At 48.5% G+C, this 17,556-nt stretch overlaps 1 protein-coding gene across 2 annotated transcripts in view; it reads left to right on the top strand.

Annotated features, from left to right (window-relative positions):
- Window positions 1–17,556, top strand: part of acvr2ba (activin A receptor type 2Ba) — a 160,616-nt gene that overhangs the window by 125,666 nt on the left and 17,394 nt on the right. For both annotated transcript variants that reach the window (XM_063044486.1, XM_063044487.1), the window contains exons 6-8: window positions 5,359–5,502; window positions 7,267–7,415; window positions 17,239–17,353. In XM_063044486.1, coding sequence (XP_062900556.1) covers window positions 5,359–5,502; window positions 7,267–7,415; window positions 17,239–17,353 — 408 coding nt within the window. The remainder of the gene's footprint in view (window positions 1–5,358; window positions 5,503–7,266; window positions 7,416–17,238; window positions 17,354–17,556) is intronic.

Here is a 17,556-nt window from a genome sequence, read left to right on the forward strand (position 1 = left end):
TATGGCCGGGAGCTCAATGCCCAAGGATACACATTGTATCGAAAGGATAGGCAGGAAGGCAGAGGGGGTGGCATTGCTCTGTTGGTAAAAAAATGAAATCAAATCATTACAAGCAGATGACATAGGGTCAGAAGATGTTGAATCAATGTGGATAGAGCTAAGGAACTGCAGGGGTAAAAAGACCCTGTTGGGGGTTGTAAACAGACCCCCGAACAGTAGTAAGAATGTGGCCTACAAATTATAATGGGAAATAGAAAATGCAAACCAAAAGGACAATGTTACAATACTCATAGGGGATTTCAATATGCAGGTAATTGGGAAAATCAGGTTGGTGTCGGATTCCAAGAAGGAGAATTTCTAGAATGCCTATGAGATGGCTTCTTAGAACAGCTCATGGTTGAGCCCACTAGCGGATCAGCTATTCTGGATTGGGTGTTGTATAATGAAGCAGAATTAATTGAGAGCTTAAGGAAAAAGAAACCTTAGGAGCAAGTGATCATAACATGATCACATTCACCCTGAAATTTGAGAAGGAGAGGTTAAAGTCAGATGTATCAGTATTACAGTGGAGTAAAGGGAATTACAGACGCATGAAAGAGGAGTTGGACAGAATTGATTGGAAAAAAATGCCGGCAGGGATGATGGCAGAGCAACAATGGCTGGAATTCATGCAAACAATTCGGAAGGCACAGGATATATACATCCCAAAGAGGAAGGAGTATTCTAAAGGAAAAATGACACAACCATGGCTAACAGGAGAGGTCAAAGCCAACATAAAAGCCAAAGAGAGGGCTTATATTAGAGCAAATGTTCATGGGAAATTAGAGGATTAGGAATCTTTTAAAAACTAACAGAAGGCAACTAAAAAAAAATCATTAAAGGTAAAGATGGAATGCAAATGTTGAAGAGGATACCAAGTTTCTTCAGACACATGAAGTGTAAAAGAGAGGAGAGAGCAAATATCGAACCGCTGGAAAATGATGCTGGAGAGGTAGTAATGGAAGACAAGGAAATGGTGGTTGAACTGAATAAGGATTTTACATCAGTCTTCACTGTGGAAGACACTAGCAGTATGGTGGAAGTTCCAGGTGTCGGCGGGAGCATGAAGTGTGTGAAGTTACCAAAACTAGAGAGAGGTTTCTTGGGAAACAGAAAAGTCAAAACTTGGACAAATCGCCTGGACCAGATGGTGTACACCCCAGAGTTCTGAAAGAGTTGGCTGAAAAGATTGTGGAGGCATTGGTAATGATCTTTTGAGAATCACTAGTTTCTGGAATGGTTCCGAAAGACAGGAAAACTGCAAATGTTACTCCACTTTTCAAGAAGGGAGAGGGGCAGAAGAAAAGAAGCTATAGGCCAATTAGTCTGACCTCAGTGGTTGGGGAGATGTTGGGGTCAATTATTAAGGATGAGGTCTCTGGGTACTTGGAGGCACATGATTAGATAGGCTGTAGTCAGCATGACACATACGTGGATTGGAAGAGCTTAGAGGAGTATGGGTAGACATCTTGGTTAGTATGGATGAGATGGACCAAAGGTCCTGCTTCTTCTCTGTGTGACTAGGCGACTGTTTTCAAATGCACACTGGGTGCCCACTTTGCAGAGTGTAACCAGGGTTGACACTACCTTTCCCAGCAATCCATCTCTGTAAATCCCTACCTCACTCGTTTTCTGATTTGGCTGCCTTGGCCTCCAGCCATGTCTAATATAAACTCAAAGTACAGCATCTTCTGCCTGGCACGGCTCAGAAATAATGCCAAACCAAACAACTTCAGATAATGAGATTCAGAAAGCGCTGGAAATCTTGAGCAACACAGAAAATGCTGGAGGAATTTAGCAGGCCAGGCAGCAGCTAGGGAGGGGAGGGAGCAGTCAGTGTTTTGGGTCAAGACCCTTCATCAGGACTGGAAAGGAAGGAGGCAACATCCAGGTGAAGGAAGAGGAAGGAGTAAAGCTGGCAGGTGATAGGCGAGCCCAGGTGAGGGGGAAGGAAGGTGTGTGGGGTGGGGATGAAGTAAGAAGCTGGGAGGGGACAGGTGGACAAGGTAAAGGGCTGAAGAAGGTGGAATCTGATCAGAGAGGAAGGAGGAGGGGCACCAGAGGGAGTTGATGGGCAGGTTAGGAAAAGGGAAGGGGTAAGAGGGGAATCGGAATCAGACTGAGGACTGGAAAGCAGAGTATGGGGGAGAAATTCCTAGAAGTTGAAGAAATCAATGTTCATGCCACCCAGATGGAATACAAAGTGTTGCTCCTCCAACCTGAGAGGCAGCCGAGGAGGCCGTGGACCAACCTACGGGAATGGGCAGAAGAATTAAACTGGGTGGCCAGATTGTCAATATGGCAAATAAAATTACTCCTTGATCCTTAAGTGGAGAAAGAGAGGTGGGGAGGGAAGGGTAGAGATTTCTGGATGCTGGAGAAATCCATGTTCATGCTGTCCCCTTGGAGCCTGCCCAGACATAATGGGCATCGCTCCAGGGCCTCAGCCGGATCGTCAACCTGCAACGGGAACTTCAAACCTGTTCTTCTGTTCTTTACAAATAAAATGTCTATTGATGGGATGTTATGTTGCAGTTTTATAAGAAGTTGTTGAGGCCTAATTTGGAGTATTGTGTGTAGTTTTGGTCACCTGCCTATAGGAAAGATGTGAATAAGAGTGAAAGAGTACAGAGAAAATTTATAAGGATGTTGCTGGTTCTGGAGGACCTGAATAGACCTGATTAGGACCTGAATAAGTCCTCCAAGGACTTTATTCCTTGGAACACAGAAGATTGAGGGGAGATTTGACAGAGGTATACAAAATTATGAGGGGTATAGATAGGGTAATTGCAAACAGGCTTTTTCCACTGACTTGGGTGGGACTACAACTAGAGGTCTTGGGTTAAGGGTGAAAGGTGAAAAGTTTAAGGGGAACATGAGGGGAAACTTCTTCACTCAGAGGGTCGTGAGAGTGGAATGAGCTGCCAGCACAAGTGCGTGTGAGCTGGGTTTCAACGTTTAAGAGAAGTTTGTATAGGTACATGGATGGTAGGAGTACGGAGGGCTATGGTCCTGGTGTAGGTCGATGGGAGTAGGCAGTTTGTATGTGTCTGCACTGACTTGATGGGCCGAAGGGCCTGCTTCTGTGCTGTATTTTTCTCTGACTATATTATCGTCGCGTACTAGTGAGTGAGAATAAGGTGAGTTGGCACCAAATTTACTGTGGATGTGGAAGCTTTAGAGAGGGTGCAGAGGAGATTTACCAGGATGCTGTCGGGATTGGAGATGGGCGGAGCGAGCTAGGGCTTTCCTCTCTCAAGGAGGATGAGAGTTGACTTCATAGAGTTGTACAAGATGACAAGAGACATTGATAGAGTGGAGAGCCAGTCTTTAGCCCAGAGTGGAAATGGCTAATATGAGGGGCATAATTTTAATGTGATGGGAGAAAAGTGGGGGGGGGGGTGGTGTCAGAGAGTGGTTAGTGTGTGGAGCGCCCTGTCAGGGGTAGCGGGTTGAGGTAGATACATTAGGGACATTTAAGGAAATCTTAGGCACATGGATGATAGAAAGATAGAGGGCTATGTAGGTTGAAAGGTTACATCAGCCTTAAGAGTAGGTTAAAACTTCAGTGTGGGCTGAAGGGCCTGTTCTGTGCTGTAATGTTCTGTATTCTATAATGTTCCCAGTTAATGTGTCTCCATCCCATTCCCCTGCTTTCTCCGATGTAAAACACACCACTTTCAGTTCTGATGGCCTACTCCCTAATGTGTAATTTTTCCTGCGAGATTTAATTAGTTTTAACCTCACACAGAATGTTGTTGCCAGACAAAACTTGAGTTGGAGTGTGACTTTGTTTTGGTAGCTGAGGTCTGTAATCCGATGTGCTAGCTTTATATATTATCCAGGCGATGAAGCAGCTTGTTAAGACTTTTAAAGCTTGTTCAACAACCCGCACAATAAGTAGACTCCGTCTACACTTTTCACTGCCTTGGTCGTGATGAACAGTCTTCGTCCAAGTGTTTACTCAAGATTTCCAAGGTCAACGTTTATTTCTCCCCGTGGATGCTGCCTGACCTGCTGAGTTCATCTGCAACACTTTTTATTCTGTGCTCTGTTATTGTTCTTCCCTGTACTCCCTCGATGAAATGATCGGCCTGAGTGGCCTGCAGAGCACCAGTTGTTCACTTGTGGTACATGTGACGATTCTGGCGTAGCTGTTAGTGCGACACTATTACAGCTCTGGGTATCGGAGTTCAGAGTTCAGTTCCAGCACCGACTGTAAGGAGTTTGTACGTCCTCCTCGTTGATACATAGGTTTCCTCCGGGTGCTCTGGTTTCCTCCTACAGTCCAAAGAAGTACTGGTTAGTAGGTTAACTAGTCATTGTAAGTCATCCTGTGACTCGGCTAGGGTTGCCGTGAATCGAGGGGTTGCTAGGCGGTGCGGCTCATTGGGCTGGAAGGGCCTGTTCTACTCTGTACTCTAAATTAATTAAAATTAAATCATTAATAAAGCCAATTTGCCAAATTCAGCCCAAAATGACACAGGATGTGGAATTCTTATCTTGTGTTATCTTGCCTGATCAGATTTTGACTTTATGGAAACACGAGAGCCTAGCTATGTTCAGAGGGCATTAAGTACCTGAGGTTTGGCAGGTTAGAGCAACCAGGGATTCTGGGTACGGTGCTGCTCAGTACTTCAGACTCCATGATATTGTGGATCGTTCAACAAAACGACAATCTAGCAAGAAAGCCTTCCTTGGCCCTACATCCCCAGGAACAGAAGTAAATAGAAGATTGTAAAGGTTAGGACTTTATCCTCTGGAGCCTTAGAGACCGAGGGGAGATTTGATAAAGGTGTACAAAATAATGAGGGGTATAGATAGGGTTGATGCAAGCACACATTTTCCACTGAAGTTGGGTGGGACTGGGGTTAAGAGTGAAAAGTGAAATATTTAAGAGGAATCTGATGGAGGCCACCTTCACTCAGAGGGTGGTGAGTGGAGCGAGCTGTCAGCAGAAATGGTGGATGTGGGTTTGTCGTGACATTTAGTTTGGAGAGGTGTGGAGGGCTATGGTCTGGGGGCAGGTCAAAGGGATTAGGCAGTGTTAACAGTTCAGCATTGACTAGACGAGCGTCTGTTCCTGTGCTGTAATACTCCTAGGCTCTCTGACTCCAAATAGTAGAACATCACTCTCACAGCCTGGGGCAGGAGTGGGAAACCCACATCTTGAGCTGTGGGGTAGGGCAGGGCAAGTACTGAAGGTGAGGCCAGAAGAATTTACTCACCGGTTGGCTGCCGGGTAGAAGTGGTGGATGGTACACCGGATTTCACGGTATTTCGCGCTCTTGACACTTGGTGCTTTCTTCTTACTTACAGGACAAGCTATCCTGGCAGAACGAACGGGATATCTACACCACGCCCGGCATGAAGCACGAGAACGTGTTGCGCTACATCGGATCTGAAAAGCGAGGCTCGAACCTCGAGACCGAGCTCTGGCTCATCTCCTCCTTCCATGAACGGGTAGGGCCCGGCAGTCGTGCCTTTGGTACTGGGTACCTGATGCACCCCAGAAGAGTACAGGCCCTTTGGCCCACAATGTTGTACTGACCCTTTAACCTACTCCAAGATCAATCTAACCCCTCCCTCCCACATTTTTTTTTAATCATCCTTGTTCCTATCTCAGAGTCTCTTAAGTGTCTTTAATGTAGCTGACTCTACCGCCACCCCTAACAGTTGGTTCGATGCACCTCACCACTGTCTGTGTAAAAGGTGGGGAGAGAGAGAAAAAATAAATAAATAACCTACCTACCTTTGAAATCTCCCCTATTCTTTCCTCAAATCATCCTAAAAGAATGTCCTCTTTTATTGGCCACTTGGGAAAAAAGTCTCTGACTGACCACACTGTCGATGCCTCTCATCATTCTATCGAGTCACTTCACATCCCCTGTCGCTCCAAAGAGAAAAGCCCCAGCTCATCCAGCCTTTCTGCATAAGTTATGTTCTCTAATCCAGGCAGCATCCTGTGAAATCTCCTCTGCATTGTCCTTTTGCTCTTGTTTTACGTGGGAGAGAAATTTCAGCAGGTTGATATTCCTAGTCGGCGGTGGCTTCCTGGGCTGGAAACTCACTGTTAGTACAAATGACCTGAAGCTACAAATTCCAATTCAGTCATGGTAGTTATTAACATAAAGTACTTTGTGGAAAGAAATGTGCTTTCAAATCCCCTGTAAGCCACCCACCTCTCACCTTAAACCTCCTGTGCAGAGGACTGACCTTTACAATCAGATTTAGATTTATTATCACTGACACATTATGAAAGTTTTTGTGTTGTGGCAGCAGTTCAGTACAATACATAAGTTACTGTACCTTACAATAGGAAAATAAATAATGAGTTGTGCAGTGCGGGCGGCAGGATAGTGTAGTGGTTAGCACAACAGTTTACAGGTCAATTCCTGCCGCTGCCTGCAAGGCGTTTGTATATTCTCCCTGTGACTGCGTGGGTTTCCTCCGGGTGCTCTGGCTTCCTCCCACAGTCCAACAGTGTACCAGTTGGTAGCTTAATTGGTCGTTGTAATTTGTCCCGTAATTGGGCTAGGATTAAATCGAGGACTGCTGGATTGCCAGAAGGGCCTTTTTCCACGCTGTATCGCAATAAATAAATAAATAAATAAATAAACATAAAATAAAATGGAGTTAATGTTTATTGTTTGTTCAGATATATGATAGTGGGCGGGAAGAAGCTGTTCCTAATGAGTTTCTTCAGACTCCTGTACCTCCTGTCTGGTAGTAATGAGAGGAGGGCATGTCTTGGGTGGTCAGGATGGGAGTCCCCTTTCTGAGGCACGGTCTTTTGAAGATGTCCTCGATGCTGGGGTGGCCAGCACCGGTGATGGAGCTGGCTGAGTTCACAACCCTCTGCTGCTTTCTCTGGGCCTGTGCAGATTGGAGAACGTACCAGACGGTGCCGCGACCAGATAGCAAGCCCTCCGTGGTACGTTTGTAGAAAGCATCTGTGTCTCTGGGTTAGAGACTGTAAAAGGGAGGGAGAAGGGGCTGAGGGAGAGGGGAGCTGGAGAGGTAAATGAGCTTCTCCCTTTGGGTTCTGGTAGTCCTGCACTGGGGACACTCCACGTTTCTCCGAATTTGGATAGGGTGAGATGGGATGAGACCTGTTTGGTATCAGACTGAAGGACCTGCTCCTGCTCCTGCTCCTGCGCTGTCCCGTTCCATGTATTGAGTGGAGTTCGCTGGCGCGCTGACCTTTGCCTCCTCTTCCCGTCGCAGGGCTCCCTGTCGGACTATCTGAAGGGGAGTGTGCTCAGTTGGAACGAGCTGGGCCACATCGCTGAGACCATGTCCTGCGGTCTGGCTTTCCTTCACGAAGATATTCCTCGGTACAAGGGGGAAGGGCCAAAGCCTGCCATTGCCCACAGGTGAGTGCTGTGCCAGGGCTGTGCTCACGTTGAGGGTGGCGCATGGGGGTGGGGGTGGGCTTGGTTTACACTGGCGCTGTATATCATGCTGACCATTAACGCCCCGGAATGAGAGTGACTCCTGCAGTTTCTCCATAGCTCTATTCTGCATTCCGTGTAGTTACGATCTACCTGGATGATGGCAAACAGTTTTGCACTGTCTCCCAGTACACCTGCTTGTGCTAGCGACCGCTCGGGTAAAATGCCCAGGTCCCTGGTGGGTGGGTGGGAGGGAGGAGGGATAAAGATTGGGGCCACAGCATCCCATCTTATTCCCCAACCAGCACAGCAAGGTCAGGACCAGACTGGGCATTTCAGGTGCTCCAGGCTGTCCGCTGGTCACTGAGATGTGTTGTCTCTCAGTCTGCCCGTTGCCTCGTGTTCCATCATGGACCATTTGACCAGGTTGCTCGGCGAAACCTCAGTTCTGAAAGGTGAATTGCCCCTCACTGGACTCCTGAAAGAGACCCAGGTCCTGAGTATCCCGCTGGTGCTGAACCTTCTCGATGGCCAGCTTCTATGTGGAGTCATACTTGCAGCATAAAGCAAACCACGTGCCCCATTTGGGAGGCAGTTTCCAGTAGTGAGCGAGTCTAGGGTCAGGGGGCGCAGCCTTAGAATAGAGGGACGTCCATTTCGCATGCAGATGAGGGGGAATTTCTTTTTTTTTTGGCGCGTGCGTGCGTCCGTGAAGATGTCTTTTTCATGGCGAGAGAGAAAGAGAGAGACTATGTGGCGCAGACATTTTCCCAGTATTCTTCCCTTTGTTTTACGAGGTCGAGTTGCGATCTCGACACTCAACCGGGCACGGATGGAAAGCGTACTGGGGAGCGGACCCGACTGGTTTCGAACCTGGGAATCTCCGCTCCCGGGTCCGGCACTGATGTCGTTGCGCCACCAGCCGGCCCGAGGAGGAATTTCTTTAGCCAGAGGGTGGTAAATCTGTGGAATTCATTGCCACAGACGGCTGTGGAGGCCAAGTCATGAAGTTTGATGGGCCTTTGATTAGTTAGGGTGAAGGCAGGAGAATGAAGTTGAGAGGGCTAATAACTCAGTAATAGTTTATGATGATTGATTTATTGAGCAGACTCAAAGGGCTGAATGGCCTGATTCTGATCATATGTCTTATGGTCTTTCTTGCATTCTGTGTGACTGAGCGGTGGGTGTGTGGAACGCCCGGCCAGGGGTAATGATGGAGGCAGATAAGTTGAGGACTCTGAGGTGGGTAAATTGATGATAGAGAAATGGAGGGCCATGTGGGAGGGAAGGGTGAGATTGACCATGGAGTAGATTAAAAGGTCAGCACAACGTTGTGGGCTGAAGGGCCTGTACTGTGTTGTGCAGTTCTTGGGTGTTTTCAGAATGTGGGAAGTGCGTGGAGCCCTCTGTATGAAGTGCAGTTAGCACCGAGCTGGAGAGAGACCCGCGTTCTGAGGTTTCTGATTACGCGGTGTGGGGGCGGGGAATTCACCACATCTCTCTCTGCTCGCTGTAGATGTTTCTCCCATTAGCTCAGCAGGGCGAGGGAGCAGGTTAAGGTATCAAGTATCTTCTCGTAAATAGAGGGCGTTATCCAATACTTGACGGCTCCAGCCCATTCCTCGTGATATGGACGTCCCCGCGCAGAATGAAAAGTACTTTATCAGTTGGGGGTGTGAGGGGCACGTCCGACTGTGCGTCCATTTTGGAAGAAGTTTAGCAGGCAGTGAGGTTGCCGTGGTTCTAGAGTTTGCATCTGGGCCAGGTGAGGACAGCAGGCTCCATCCCGTGGAGGCCACCAGCAAGCCAGGAGTGTTCTAGTGACTGTCGCTGTTACTGTAGTGTCCGTTCCAGATTTGCTTAATTAACTGAATGTAAATTCTTCGGCTGCCATGGTGGGGTTTAAAACCGTACCTGTAAGTCAATAGTCTTGACCCCTGGATTACTGCTTCGGTAATTTAATCACACTGCTATAAACCGTCAGCTAATTCGGATTAATTAGTGACATCAAGTGCAACCCACAATAATAAAGTTTGTACTTTCCAGTGCTCTGAGTGATAAGTGCAAACGCAGGAGATACTTTGGAATTGAATCACAGTGGTTCAAGCACAGAAACGGACCATTCGGCCCATCCTGTCTGTGCTAAAGGGCTGGTTTCTGTGCTGCCTACTGAAGTGAATCCCATTTGCTGGTGTGGTACATGGGCTCCTGTGTCCTGCGGATTCAGATGTGTGCCAACCCGCTAAATGTCACAGAAGCAGGCCATTTTGCCCACCGTGTGCACACCAGCCCTTCATTGTCTCTACACTAATCCCATTCGCCTGCGTTAAGGCTGTATCCTACGACGCATCGGCATCCACTCCAGCGCCGATCTAAATCTGTTTTAAGCATTCTGATAATACCTGACTTCAGCAGGAAGTTCCAGATATCAAACGTGGAATTTCCACCTCAGACGCCACTTCAGACTCCCTCCTCTCACTTTACAGCTGCACCCCGCTGGTCTTAGTGTTCGCTCCATGAGAAGAGTATTCTGCCGACACTGTCTGTGATGATGATAATTTTATGTATCTCTGTGGGAACCCTTCTGCCTGCTTCACTCCAGGAAAGTAAGCCCAGCATATCTAATCTTTAACCTACTCTAGGATTGATCTAACCCAGTGGTCCCCAACCTCCAGGCCCCGGACTAATACCGATCCATGAAGCATGCAGGGATGCAGCAGTAGTCAGAACACACCCAGCACATCTTTAAGAAAAAAGCTGAAATAAAGAAGCTAATTAATTAGGTGCCGCCTGGCATGTAAATGTCGGCCCAGATCCGCCACTGGTCTAACTGCGTAGCAGTTAGCGCGTTGCTATTCCGGCTCGGGGCATTGAAGTTTGGAGTTCAGTCCCGGCGCCCCCTGTAAGGAGTCTCCGTACGTCCTCCCTGTGGAATGTGTGGGTTTTCTCCGGATCTTCCCACAGTCCAATTTCATGTCGGGTGGGCTAATCGGTCATTGTAACTTGTCCCGTGGTTAGGTTAGGGTTAAATCTGGGTTGTTGGGTGGTGGGGTTTGAAGGGCCTCCCTCCCTCCTCCTCCCACCCTCTCTCCCGGACTGACCTCCCTCCCTCCCCCCCTTCCTCCCACCCTCTCTCCCAGACTGACCTCCCTCCCTCCCTCCTCCCACCCTCTCTCCCGGACTGACCTCCCTCCCTCCCTCCTCCTCCTCCCACCCTCACCTCCCTCCCTCCCTCCTCCTCCTCCCACCCTCTCTCCCGGACTGACCTCCCTCCCTCCCTCCTCCACCTCCCACCCTCTCTCCCGGACAGTCCTCCCTCCCGGCCCTCTGCAATAACAGCATCAATAGTGTTGTTTCTCTTATGTAAAAAAACCCAAGCTGGTTAAAGTCGCAGAGAGAGTGGGGAAGTGGAACAAGACGCAGCCGATCACTTCTCATCAGTGCAAATTCTATCGTTAGGTCACTGACTCAAGGCAACTAAGTCGTGGAATTCTGCTGCAACTAACGTGGTCTTGAGCATTCACATTACAAAATTCCTTGATCACGGGTAGATAGATTTGTGAAGAGAGATTTGGGCATATTGGCCTTCATAAATCAGGGGATTGAGTACAGGAGTTCATATGTCAAGCTGAAAGTGTAAAGACATTGCAGAAGTTGCTGCCTGCAGGAAAGATGTCAGTAAGATTGAAAGAGGGCCGAGAAAGTTTGCAAGGATGTTGCCGGGACTTGAGGACCCGATTTAAAGGGAAAGATTGAATAGGTTCGGAATTTATTCCCTGATGCACAGGAGGGGAGACCCTGTGGGAGAGGAGTTCTTGTAGAGGTATACAAAATTAATGAAGGTTGCGGACAGGGTAGATGCATGCAGGCTTTTTCTACTCAGATTGGGTAAGACTAGAACTGCAGGTCGTGGGTTTAGGGCAGGGATGCTGCCTGGCATGCTGAGTTCCTCCACCATTTTGTGTGTGTTGTTTGGGTCTCTAGCACCTGCAGATTCTCTCTTGCCGTTTTATACCATTGACCGAGGGGGTCCGAGGACTCCAGCTGGCAATCCCTGGTTTAAGGGGAACACCTTCACTCGGTGGGCAGAGTGAGTGTGGAGCGAGCAGCCAGCAGAGGTGGTGGATGCGAGTTCGGTTGTAACATTCGAGGGGAATTTGAGAGGGGTTCGGAGGGCTATGGTCCAGGTGCAGATTGATGGGACTAGGCAGATGACAAAGCCAACACGGAAGAGATGGGCCAGAGGGCCGGCTTCAGTGCTGTAGGGCTCGATGGCTCTGTTTATTGAATTTTACCCATTTCATACAGCAGCAACCAAAATGTGTTTGCTGACTGGGGGAGTGCTGCCTCCTGCAGGGTTTTAGTGGAAGTGCAGATCCCGGAGCCTGGTATTCATTGCGCCAGGCGTATCATTTTAAACATCTCACTGGAAGTGTTTCATGACATCATTCGAAAGGGTCGAAATGATGGATATCTTCCTTCTGAACTTGGATCACCGTTTTGGCCAGCGCGTCTCTGGCAGGCACCCTATCGGATTTACTTCAGAAATAAATCTTGATATTGGAGGGAGGAGAAATGCTGGGAGCTTGCGGCACGGAACTGTTATCATAAGATGTACTGAACCAATGTCGTCACAGTGAGACAGGTCAGGTACCTTTTTGTTCAAGGAGTTTCTGAGCAAATTACTGCTGTCTCAAACACCCGCTGGCCCATGAGATGTTTTTAAATCAAACAGAAGATCTCTTCACCATCTGAGGAAACTGAGAAGCAAAACTCCAGAATTTATTTTCCCCAGTGTGGGGCCCTCTCCTCCCCTCCCCTCCTGCCCCTCCCTCATCCAATCCTCTCTCTGCCCCTCCCTGCTGTTCCCCCCCCTTCCTGTCCCATCCCCTGATTTCTCCTCCCTCCCCCCTCCCACCTTCTCGCCCTCTCTCCCTCCCTCCCTCCCTCCTCCTCCCGCACTTTCTCCCGGACCGACTTCCCTCCCTCCTGGCCCTCCACAACAACAACATCATCAATAAAATAGAACAACTACAACAAAACTAGCCCCTTTCCTCTCTCCCCTCTCACCCACAGACAGGCCTCCAAACCCAGGACAAGCCATCTCCTGGCCTCCAGTCTCCTGTCCCTGGCCCAGACTCTCAGACACCAGGTCTCCAGTCTCCTGTCCCTGGCCCAGACTCTCAGACACCAGGTCTCCAGTCTCCTGTCCCTGGCCCAGACTCACAGACACCAGGTCTCCAGTCTCCTGTCCCTGGCCCAGACTCTCAGACACCAGGTCTCCAGTCTCCTGTCCCTGGCCCAGACTCTCAGACACCAGGTCTCCAGTCTCCTGTCCCTGGCCCAGACTCTCAGACACCAGGTCTCCAGTCTCCTGTCCCTGGCCCAGACTCTCAGACACCAGGTCTCCAGTCTCCTGTCCCTGGCCCAGACTCTCAGACACCAGGTCTCCAGTCTCCTGTCCCTGGCCCAGACTCTCAGACACCAGGTCTCCAGTCTCCTGTCCCTGGCCCAGACTCACAGACACCAGGTCTCCAGTCTCCTGTCCCTGGCCCAGACTCTCAGACACCAGGTCTCCAGTCTCCTGTCCCTGGCCCAGACTCACAGACACCAGGTCTCCAGTCTCCTGTCCCTGGCCCAGACTCACAGACACCAGGTCTCCAGTCTCCTGTCCCTGGCCCAGACTCGCAGATGTCAGGCACAAACTACCGTTAAGCTAGAAAGGTACAGAACAGATGTTGCCAGCACTGGAGGGTTGAGTTATATGAAGACACTGGAGAGGCTGGGATTTGTTTCCCTGGAGGGTAATGGGCTGATCTATGGTTGATAGAATGGATAGTCCTTCTTTTACCCCAGAGGCTGAGAGTCTAAAACCAGATGGTATAGGCTTGAGGTAAAAGATTAAAGGGGACGCAAGGGATAAGTTTCTCCACGTAACGGTTTGTGGAACGAGCTGGCCAGAGAAGTGGTGGAGGCAGTAACGTTTACAACATTTAAACGATATTGGGACAAATATGTGGATAGAAATGAGAAGAAGGATTTCAGGCAAACGGGGGCCATCAGATAGACATCTAAGGCAGCGTGGATGAGTTGGGCTGAATGGCCTTTTTCCCTGTTGTATTACTCAGTGACCATCAAGTACCTGTCTGTACTAATCCTATTTACCTGCACTTGATACACAGCCTTTATATTTGGTGTGTTAGATGATGTGAGAGTCCCGACCTCCGCTACTCCCTCTGGCAATGTGTTTCCGGTTCCCACCACCCTCTGAATGAAAATGTTCTTCCTCAGATCCCCCCTAAGTCCCTAACCCCTTAACTTCGAACTTCTGCTCTCTGTGTTTTCTGGCTAACCCTGGCAATAGTTATTTGAGGGTCATGAGGTGTGGTCCAAACAGGAACGGCCCCTTATTCTAAGTCTGCTTTGAAAAAGCTGAACTTCAGAGTTCAAGGCACATTTATTAATTGTGTATGGTGAATGCAACCTTGAGATTCATCTTCTTGCAGGCAGCCACAGACAAAGAGACACATGAGAATCTATTTAAAATAGAACACACAACAAGGACTGTCAAACACCCAACGTGTGTCGGGGAGGGGAGGGGGTAGAGAACAAATCGTGCAAACAATAAGAAAGTTAACAAATAACAGGCAGAACATTGGCCACAGAGTCCCTGAAAGTGAGTACACAGCTGTGGAGTCTGTCCAGGAGCCCGATGGCTGCACTGCTCCTGAACTTGGCGGAGTGGGACGCAGGACTCCTGCGCCTCGGGTGGAAAGTCCGCTTTCATCTGTAAGTGTTCATGTTGTGTAAGATAAAGTACAGGCATAGAACTACTGGGTGTGCCGTGCAGGCGGGGAAGCATTGTCAGAGACAGCAAAGCCGACGCTGAGATCTGATCTTCCATTTTGGTCATCTTCTGATACTGCCGTCTTTGTGTGTGTCTCCCTCTCTCACTTGTGATCTTAAAAGTCAGGTGAACGCGGAACACTACAGCACAGTACAGGCTCTTCAGCCCAGAATTTTGTGTTGACTTTTTAACCCACTCAAAGATCAATCTAATCCTTCCCTCCTACATAACGCTCTATCATCCATGTGCCCATTTAAGAGTCTCTTAAAAGCCCCTAATGTATCTGCCTTCACCACCACCCCTGGTAGGGCACACCATGCAACCAATGTGTAAAAAAAAAACGCCCCTGTCATCCTCCAATCATCTTAAAGTTATGCCCTCCCATATTGGCCATTTCTAAGTGTCTGTATCAGTTAGCTGTAAGAAGTTGGACTACTTGGACTGTTTTCTCTGGAGTGTCAGAGGACGTGAGGCAATCTGATAGAGGTTTATGAAGTTAAAAGAGGCATAGGTAAGGCAGGCAGTCTTTTTCCGCAGAGTATAATAAGGGTCATATGGAAGTTTTAAAGGAGATGTAAAGGGCAAGTTTTTTTTTTACACAAAATGGTAAGTGACTAGAATGCAATGCCAGCTGTGGTGTTTGAAGTAGGCACAATTATGATTTTGAAGGGTCATTTAGACAAGACACGTGAATATCCAGTCTAGATGAGGGGTTCGACCCAAAATGTCAACTGTTCATTCCCTTCCACAGATGCTGCCTGACCTCCCCTCATCTCCTGCCTAAGTGGCTGCTGGCTGTGACACAGTGAGTGGGGCTGTCACCCTGTAACTCCTGCCGGCCTGGGTTCAGTCCTGACTTCCTGGTGCTGTCTGCGTGGGATTTTTTCCAATGTCCCAAAGACATGTAGGTTGGCAGGTTAATTGGCCACTGTAAATGTATCCGTTTTATAGTTGAATGGCAGCATTTGAGGTGATTTTGATAAAATCAAGTGTAATTTAAATGTGAATCTGTGGAATTCATTACCACAGACGGCTGTGGAAGCCAAGTCACTGGGCATATTTTAAGCGGAGGTGGATAGGTTCTTGCTCAGTCAGGGTGCCAGAGGTTGTGTGGAGAAGGTAGGAGAATGGGGTTGAGAGGGATAATAAATCAGCCAGGTGGGATTCGTTCAAATTGGCATCATGTTCAGTTCGAACCTGGTGGGCCGGTTTCTGTGCAATACTATTCTGTGCTCTGTCATTTAGTATTGCAGTGGTGAATTAAGGTACTAAAAGTATGATTGTGGTAGAGCATGGGTTAAGTTATCAGCAGGGGCAATCTAGAAATTTGGGCCAACGTAAAGCAGTGGTGCCGCTTGTTCAGCTCCAGCAGACGAGTTCAATCCCGGGCCTCCGGTGCTGTCCGAGCTTCCCTCTGCGTCTCCTCCCGGTTCTGTGCTTTCCTCCCTCCTACATGTGTGGGGTGGTGGGTTGCTTAGCCTCTGTAGATTGGCCCTGAATGTAGAACAATGCATCACAGGAACAGGCCTTTCAGCCCACAATGTTGTGCTGAACCAATTCAATTAGTAATCAAGGGGCAATGTAACTAATCCCTTCTGCCTACACAATGTCCATATCCCTCCGTTGTCCTCACATTCATCTGCCTATCTAAACGTCTCTTAAAAATCCCTAATGTATCTGCCTCAGTTACCACCCCAGGCAGCGCGTTCCAGGCACCCTCCACTCCCTGTGTTTAAAAAAAAAATAACTTCTCCCTCCCATCTCCTTTGAAATTACCCCCTCTCACCTTAATGCCTGCCCTCTGGAGTCATACAGTTCAACCCTGGGAAACAGATACTGTCTGTCCACTCTATTGAAGTCTCATAATCTTACAAACCTCTATCAGATCTCCCCTCAGTCGTGGCTACGAACTTCAATGCCCAAGATCCCTCTGCGCATCAGCACTGTTAAGGATCTTGTCCTCAACTGTCTCTTTCCCTTTAACCTACCACGGTGCAATGCTTCACATTTGGCCACTTCTGCACCCATATCTGCAACTGATCTTTGAAATTACTCCCTCACCTTAAGCACATGCCCTCTGGTATTAGACATTGCAACCCTGGGAGAGAAAGGATTCTGTCTGTCTACTCTATCTATGTCTCTCATAACGTTAGAAACCTCTGTCAGACCCCCTCAGCCTCCACTTCCCCAGAGAAGACAACTCAGCGCTAAAGTCTTGTGGAGAGGATAAAAGTGTCGGATTAGTACAAGCGGGTGCTCAACGCCTGATATCGACTCTGTTCTGTTTAACACTATGATGTAATCCAGAGACACAAACAATTTAGCGATTTACGGCGGCAGCTGTAAGCTTCGGGTTCGACTCCCGCCGCTGTCTGTACGTACTCCCGTAAGCGTGCGTTTCCTCCGGGTGCTCCGGTTTCCTCCGGCGTTCCAAAGGCGTGCGGTTAGGGTTAGAGAGCCGTGTCCGTGCTGTGTTGGTGCCAGAAGTGTGGTGACACTTGCGGGCTACCCAGCACAATCCTCGCTGATTTGATTTGATGCAAAGCAATGCATTTCACTACATTTTATTATAAAGCTACTCTTTAAACTTCTGATTTGAATCTTTTTGTAGCAGATTGGTGATCTAAAGTCAACCATTCGGTAATAAATATCTACTCTCAGTAATAATAGACTTGAATTTACTGGATAGTTATATATGCCCATTTGGTTCAGGGGAAGGGTTCTGCCCCGCCCAGTCCAGCCTATACCTGACCCCAGGATCCACCAGTGTGGTTAATAGAAATGACCCTGCCCCAGTGCTCATTTCTGACTCACTTAGCAACAGCCAGCGGGCCAGGGCTGCATTTGGCAGGCCGAGAGGTTCCCCTGGTTTCTGCGCTGTGCTGCAGTAAAGTTCACGCAGTGTCAACCATCCTCACGGGATACCCAACCTCATCCTTATTTTCTTTTTCCCTGCAGGGATTTCAAAAGCAAAAACGTGCTCCTGAAGTCCGATTTATCTGCGTGCATAGCCGACTTTGGGCTGGCCGTCAGGTTCGAACCCGGAAAGCCTCCCGGGGACACACATGGACAGGTAAAGTCAATGATGGAAGATTTGTCTTGGGGGAAGGTCATGGAGGGAAATCGTTATACTTTCTGGGGTGTGTGGTCACAGATCTCCACTGGATTTTTTTTTGTGTAGGGAAACAGGGATAAAATGGAAGATGAGACATTAGCAATATTTGTCATAGTCATTGAGAAGTACGGCACAGAAACAGGCCCTTTGGCCCATCTAGT

This window comes from Mobula hypostoma, chromosome 3 (assembly GCF_963921235.1).
Source record: "Mobula hypostoma chromosome 3, sMobHyp1.1, whole genome shotgun sequence".
In the NCBI taxonomy this organism is placed as follows: Eukaryota; Metazoa; Chordata; class Chondrichthyes; order Myliobatiformes; family Myliobatidae; genus Mobula; species Mobula hypostoma.